We start from the raw sequence: 8058 nt of genomic DNA on the forward strand, positions 1-8058 counted from the left end.
CAGACGAATGAGATAATGCCATTTTCACATAATCTCATTCGTCTGTAGTGTTTCATCCATTCTGTTTTGTTGATATAGGGGAAACCCGAAACCTCCATTTTATCTGTTTTCGTATGTTAAATTGAAGCTTACATTCAATTTCACATTTTAATCAATAACAATTTGGATTATCAGACCTGCCAATACGTACATGATGAATAAAGTGGAATATAAAAGTGAAAGGAATCCCTCTTGGAAAACCATGATTAACTTGGATAAGGTGACGTCATCATACCCAGACAACACGTGGACCTTTGTCAGCCAAAATTCTTCGTTGCTTTTATCGTTCAGAAGTTTTTATTTAATCCTTTTCTATTTTTTTTTGTCAGCTTTCCTTGTCCTCTCTTGTTCGATCTTTGTGAGGCTGATAGTTGGGAGGGGACTGTTTGGCTTTTATTTTTGTTTGTTTTTGTTTTGCTTTTTTTTATTAGGGGGTGGGGGGCGGGGGTTGTTTTCAGAGGGGTCTTTGAATTTAAACAAATTGTTGACTATTTCAACAATTTTTATTTTGCTAAACATACCAGCAAGTTTCATTAATTTATAGATCTCAAAAATAGCCTCAGACAATGAATGTAAGATCCCCCTCTCTTGAAATATCTGTCTCCAGAAAATTGAACGGACACAAAGAGAAACTGGCACAGAAGAAATCCGAGTCAAAGGAACAAAAGGTAGTGAAACTCCCCACCTTCACCGACGCTGGCGCGTCTGAAGATGTAGAGCCATCTCAAAACGTCGATCTTAATCGACATGATGACTCTAACAAGGGTAAAGCCAACAAGAACAATAGCAATGAAAAGATTTTGATGTACCAGCAGCCCATACAAACCCAACCACACAATCACATGGACGACGAGGAACGTGAAGCAATAGAATTGTATTACTACTCCTCATCGGCTCCAGCTTTTTCAAACTCACACGATCAGCCGCCCAATTTTACTACAAACCCCCCTCACTCTCATGATTACACAGATTACGAATATGTCTCAAATGAACATCAAAATGCAAACAAAACAAATCACGAAAATGGCCCAAACAACGAAGAATATAAAATCCAGGGTGTCGGGTCTACTTCTGAAGAAGTTATTCAAGAACAAAGAACTCCTCTGTTGATTCCAAACCTCATGCTCAGCTGCAATGGAAGTTCGGATGTAATCAAAATAAATAACAATGATCAGAATGTATTATCTTCTTCAGTGAAAAGCCAGGGTGAAAGCCATAATGTTTTGTCCTCGCCGACAAATACGAGGAAGCGTCACCGACTACACCCACAACATTCGAGAATAAGCCACTACTCCAGTCAGATGAGCATTGCAGCTATTGGGTCTGCAGTTGATGTCTCTTATGTCATGGTGGAAGAAGAAATAAAGAAAAAAAAGAGGGGGAACGAAGAGGACAATGAGGATAGTGATGAAGAGGATATTGATGTGAGACCAACATTTGGACAAGTGTGTCGTCTGAATAATTTCTTTGATATGTCTTTGTTGAAGGTGAGAACTTGTATTTTAATAATTTTTATTTAATTATTTTTATTCAAATGTCCATCTTTGTTATTGCAGGACTAAGGTATTTTTTCATATTCAATACACTTCAGTACTCCAGTAAGTTGATTTTACAAGGCTTTGGTTATTTTTAGACCAATGCATTCCGTATTGTTTTGTTTTGTTTTTCTCTTTGAATTCCTTTTTAAGATTGTCAAATGTTCTTTTCGCTGGTCTTTAAACGTTTCCGTTAGTATTGGGTCATCTACATGTGGAATGTTGTGGATGTTTGAGGAAAGTGACAAATAGTGGAACATGCACTGGAATAAGATAGATATGTGAGAAGGTGTGTAGGGAACAGTGGCAGACAAAGATAGATATGTGAGAAGGTTGTAGGGAACAGTGGCAGACAAAGATAGATATGTGAGAAGGTGTGTAGGGAACAGTGGCAGACAAAGATAGATATGTGAGAAGGTGTGTAGGGAACAGTGGCAGACAAAAATAGATATGTGAGAAGGTGTGTAGGGAACAGTGGCAGACAAAGATAGATATGTGAGAAGGTGTGTAGGGAACAGTGGCAGACAAAGATAGATATTTGAGAAGGTATGTAGGGAACAGTGGCAGACAAAGATAGATATGTGAGAAGGTGTGTAGGGAACAGTGGCAGACAAAGATAGATATTAGTGAGAAAGTGTGTAGGGAACAGTGGCAGACAAAGCAAGAAATAAATGTACAAGAAATAACCTTTAGGATGTTTTTTTTTACTTGTACAGTATGTTTTATCAAAATTGTAGGATTACAAAATTTGATAACTTATCCAAGAATCATGTAACACATATCAAAGGGTCTGCCATCTTCTAAAGTTTTGTTTGATGATAATTTTATATTGCTATTTTGTTTCAATAATTTTCAACAGTCTAGTATGTAAAAGTAGTTCTTTTTCTGTGAGTAAAGAGCCTTTTGCAAGGATTCAATTATGTGCCGAGCGAGGCTCGAACCCAGGACCTTCCGATCCGAAAGCGAGTTTCATATCTCTAGTGAACATAGCCGCACTAACGTAGGGTAGAGTAGTATAGTATTTTAGTAATATTGTAGATAGAACGTTTGCATCAGTCTAAGATATATATCATTGATTTCCAGTGCGTTAGTAGCTGAACTATTGTCATTCTCGACGCTATCGAATGTTTGTTTTGTTATTGTTTATGTTTTATATATATATATATATATATATATCGCTGTAAATGCTTTAAGCACGTTTTGTAGATATTGCGCTTTAAAGAATAATACATGGACTGAAGTGAGTAGAAAAGTGTCAGAAGACAATAGAGAATTATTTTTTTTTTATTTTGCGGTGATGGGGGCTCGAACCCACGGCCTTACTGGTACCACAAATCCGCCTGGCCGAGAAGATGGTAGCGATACTGTCAGAGCTATCCACCACTCCAAAGGAAATGGTATCAAACCCTGTCTCTATCTTGAACCGAACTCTTTATAAAATTTATATAGAGCAATATATATTACTAATTAATACTAAGTTTGCTCGTTTTTTTGTGTTTTTTGTTGTTGTTGTTTTTTTAAATTGTAAGTTTGCTTGTTTGTTTGTTTTGTTTTTTATTTTTGTATTTGTTTTTTTTTTCTTTTTTTTTTTTTTTTTTTTTTTTGGGGGGGGGGGGGGGGGGTTATCTTTTGTTGTTGTTTTTTTTTTTAATTTTTGCTGGGGATTGTTTGTTTATTTGATTTTGTTTTCTTGTTTGTTTGTTTGTTTGTTTCTTTGTTTGTTTTTGCAAGGCAGTTGAATTAGATCTTTTAAATCCTTTTGTGTTGGATCAGGGACAGTAACCAACTCTTTAGAAAAGAACTAAATCATATTGGACATTTTCATAAAACCAAAACTTGGAAACTATTTTTCAGCTTTGGCGGTTTCGAATGTTGGCAGCCTTCATGGTCACGGGTGCTGCAACCAATTTCATCACTGTTTACATGCCCGTCCTGGCATCAGAAGCAGGACTGAGCAAAAACCAAGGGTCATTACTTCTGACCATCGGTGGATCGGTTGACCTTGTGACCCGTCCGGTCATTGGCTGGCTAGCCGACAGAAAAATGGTGTCCAAAGAAAAGGTAAGTAAATAGTTTTATTTGTTTTGTTTGTTTATTTGTTGTTGTTTTTTTGTTTTTGTTTTTTGTTGTTTTTGTTTTTTTTTTTTGTTTTTTTGGGGGGGGGTTTTTTGTTTTTTTTTTTTTGTTTTTTTTTGGATCTTTTTTTTTTTTGGTGTTTTTTTTTTTTTTTTTTTTTTTGGGGGGGGGGTGGGTTCTTATGGTTAACTTGTGGAGAACACGCAATATTTTGCGTAGGAATAAAAGCCATTACGAACATCTATTTTGATTATCATCGTATTGTAGAAATAAACGTTAGATTGAGACCAATCTTTTGAGCAATCAACGATCAAAAGTATACCTGTAATAATGTCTGTAGCTGCGTGCAAATGACTCTGTCAAACAGGACGTTCAGACGGCAATTCACACCATCCATCAAAGGGCCGTAGATGATTTTATTTTTAAAAATGTGAGTCTACGAATTGGATTCAATAGTCTGATGTCACGTCGCCCAGCAACGGCGGCCATCGTGGTTCTAAACAAAGAAAATCTGTACTTTTTATTCTGGCTAGAATTTTTCATATGTCTTGTGATCAGAATGTGTAAAAGTCAAAACATGATCAGTTTATAATTTTTTTATCCTCTGGATACGCTTTCATGCTCGTCGGAGAAATATTTCATAAGGGCGTCCTCCATTGTTCCGATAGTTTAGAGTCAGTTACTAAGTTACCATGCGTCATTACGAGGGAAGTGACGTTACGACTGTTGCAGCGTATTCACAACATGAAAGGGCCGATCAATATGCCGGCATGTCTCTTTCACATTTCAAGTGTTGTTATTGGCTTGTGTTACCCTTGTAAAACGCTTTGAGATTTGGTAATTTCGAAGGATATCTAATGTTTGTAATAATGTATTACTTAAGTCGAACCACATCGTCCCCACCATCACATCATCATCATTATCATTACCATCATCGTTACCATCATCTTATCATCGCTATAATTGTCTATATCATCATCATTATCTCCATCATCATCATCATCATCATCATCATCATCATCATCATCATCAGCAGCAGCAGCAGTAGCAGCATCGTGGTCGTCATCACCATCCCCATCATCATCATCATCATCATCATCATCATCATCATCATCATCATCATCATCACCATCATCATCATCATTATTAATTATATTATTATCATTATCATTATCATTACAGATGATAGCCTGGAGCATGTTAGTGGTGACGGTGATCACACAGTTGGGGCAATTCTACACCACTTTCTCTCACTTCGTTATCTTCACCATTCTGGCATTTCTCTTTGGCGGATTCCGGTCCAACTTATTCCACGCCATTGTCTTTGATTACTTTGGGCCCCAGAGGGCACCAAAAGTCTTTGGACTCACTACAGTGTGTATCACCATGTTCATGGCTACCAACCATCCTATATTCGGTAGGTGTGTTAGAGTTCGATCCTTTGTAAAGCGTTTTGATCACGTTTAGTGGGTATTGTCCTATGTAAACGCTCAAAAGGTCAATTAGATTTGTGGCTGCTGATAGTTGTTGTTGTTGTTGTAGTTGTTGTAGTTGTTGTTGTCTCTTAGTCAAAGACGCTTGTGAATATAGTTGTTGTAGTTGTTGGTGTTGATGTTGTTGTTGTTGTTGTTGTTGTTGTTGTTATTGTTGTTGTTGTTGTTATTGTTGCTGTTTTCGCTATTTCTGTTATTATTGTTGTTGTTGTTGTTGTTGTTGCTGTTGCTATTTTTGCTGTTGTCGCTATTTCTGTTATTGTTGTCGTTGTTGTTGTTGTGGTTGTTGTTGTTGTTGTTGCTGTTAATGTTGCTGCTGCCATCTTTGCCTTTGGGCTTGTAATCTTTGTACCAATGCCATGTATTAGTGTAGTTCTGTCATTGTTTTTGTTATCATTATTATTATTATTATTATTATTATTATTATTATTATTATTATTATTATTATTATTATTATTATTATATTATTATTACTATTATTATTATTATTATTATTATTATTATTATTATTATTATTATTATTATTACTATTTTTATATTATCATTTTAGTTTTTGCTGTTATTTATATAACTGCTTTTTATCTTTTAATATTGCTAAATTATCTATTTATTATTTACTTAACTCTTATTTATTGATTAATTTATTTATTCTTGATTTATTATTTATTTAACTCTTATTTATTGATTGATTTATTTATTCTTGTATCTATCTACTGATTTATGATTTTATTTATTCATTTATATATCTGTTTGTCAACTATTTCTATACCATCAATCCAGGGGCCCTGATTGACACAACCGGAAGTCACGTGATACCCCTCCATTATCTCGGCGGAGTATCGGCCATAGCAACGTGCATCATGATGCTACATCCGGTTTTTGCACGTCTGGATAAACGGAATGAGGAGAAAAAACTTGCAGAGGAAATGGACCTGAAGTCATAGGCTTAACTGATTGTACGAGTGTTAGCCTTGAGCCTGTGTTCACTTATTTGCAGGTCTGATAATCCAAATCGTTATGGGCTCATTGTTGCAATGGATTACTTTCACACCAGCGCAAAATCTTGTACATTTCAACAATGTTGAATTAAGCCAATGATTGCTTTCGACTTTTGGGCTGCCAGAAAACTCGGTCTTCACATGTCAACCAATTAAAATGGTCCTCAAATTGTCAAAAAATGGGACCTCAAATTAAACCTCACGACTTCAATAGCCTTCAACAGTCATGACGTCATTTCCCTCGTAATGACGCATAGTAACTTAGCAACTGGCTCTAAACTATCGGAACAATGGCGGATACTCTTATGAAATACTTCTCCAAAAAAATTAAATATCTGATCATGTTTTGACTTTTATACATTCTGATCACATGACATATGAAAAGCTCTAGCCAGCACGAAGAATAAAAAGTATCGATTTTCTTTGTTTTGAACCAAGCTGCTCGCCGTTGCTGGTACAAGTGACATCAGACTATTGAATCCAATTTAAGTACCAGGTTTGAGATTTTTTGGCAAGTCAATTCAATTGATCGATGTTTGAAGGACGAGTTTTCTGGGCAAAATCTTTAAAACGTATTTATATTTTCATAGTATTGTATTAAAATGAGTTATTAGAATAACTAAGAATACTGTTTATTATTTTTTAATGTTCTATTTTCTTATCATCTTTTACTTTCGTTGATTTTATACTTCTGTTCTCATTACTCAACTATGGACCTCCGGGTGCCTGGTTCGAGTCTAGCTCTGACAGCACAAACTTAAGTCTTTGGAAAAGGCCCTTTACTCATATCCTCTCACCCTACTCAGGTATAAGATTAGTACCCGGTTGGTACAGTTTTATCTCTTTCAAAAGTAGTTGTGGTATCGCCTTACTGGCGTCATGTCTCGTCCTTTAACTTTATGTCAAATGTTTCTGTTAACCACACAGACCCTTGTAAAGTCACTTTTTTTGGATGTCGCGCAGCATAGCTCAGTGGTACAGTCTTTGCTTCTTACCCGAAAGGTACCGAGTTCAATCACCTGCCGCTGCATTGTGTGGTCTTGAGCAAGTCACCTCACCCTAGCTCACTTTGCGGCGTTGCTTTGCGGCTGACGCCTGGGTTATACCAGTCTTCCCTTGGAATAGACCCTAAAGACATATTTCCCCTTGGGGATGAATAACGGGAATTTTATTTTATTTTTTATTTATTTATTTTTATTTTATTTTTATTTTATTTTACTTTTTACAAGCTCTGGTTTGTTTAGTCTTTTGGTTCATTTATTTGTCTTGCTTTGTTTTGTTGTTTCTGCTGTTTTTGTAGAGGGTAGTTTTTTTTGTTTTTTGGGGGTTTTTTAATATTTGTTTTTTATTCCACCGTTTTATCGTTAGTTTGTTTTTGTTTGATTGTAATTGTCCTTCTCTCTTAGCTCGTAATTACATCAAACATGTCCAATTCGATCTGTTCTTCTGTCTCTTACTGGTTGGGGTTCCTGACCTCCCATAGTGGGCAGGGAGGTACATACTGTGTCTTCTATCCCCCTATGTCTGTTTTCCACCATGCTTTCTGTCTTTGTCTTGGAATGAGATTACTTGGTTTTGTGCTGGCCCTGGTCGGATACCCTGGCTGGGAGGGAAACAGTCAAATGCATAGTTATTGTTTTGGGGGGAGGTATTTTTTTTCCTTGTAAATCATCTCTCTGTTATGCACTGTATTATATTTTGTTATGTATTATATATGATTTGTAAACATTTGAGTGTATTCCTCTTAGCGGGGACATGTGCTTGTGTCTGGATGAGAATTTAAGTGATCTCAAACTAAGTACTTTGATAGCGTGCTCTTGGAAAATACATCTGTTCCCTGTTTGAACCGTTTCCTCTTTGTCTGCCTTATTCTTGGATGCTTTAATTGTAATTCTAGAACTTTTTACTATCTCATTT

General features: G+C 36.0%; 1 protein-coding gene across 4 annotated transcripts in view; it reads left to right on the forward strand.

Moving 5' to 3' along the window:
• LOC144960175 (uncharacterized) overlaps positions 1–6764 on the forward strand; it is a 20548-nt gene extending 13784 nt beyond the window's left edge. For all 4 annotated transcript variants that reach the window (XM_078893194.1, XM_078893195.1, XM_078893193.1 and 1 more), the window contains exons 7-10: positions 647–1526; positions 3429–3635; positions 4833–5067; positions 5924–6764. In XM_078893194.1, coding sequence (XP_078749320.1) covers positions 647–1526; positions 3429–3635; positions 4833–5067; positions 5924–6087 — 1486 coding nt within the window. In that variant the 3' untranslated portion in view covers positions 6088–6764. The remainder of the gene's footprint in view (positions 1–646; positions 1527–3428; positions 3636–4832; positions 5068–5923) is intronic.
• Positions 6765–8058: the final 1294 nt, after the last annotated feature.

Source organism: Berghia stephanieae, chromosome 14 (genome assembly GCF_034508935.2).
Source record: "Berghia stephanieae isolate SIO BIC M18660-M18661 chromosome 14, UCSD_Bste_1.3, whole genome shotgun sequence".
Taxonomy (NCBI): Eukaryota; Metazoa; Mollusca; class Gastropoda; order Nudibranchia; family Aeolidiidae; genus Berghia; species Berghia stephanieae.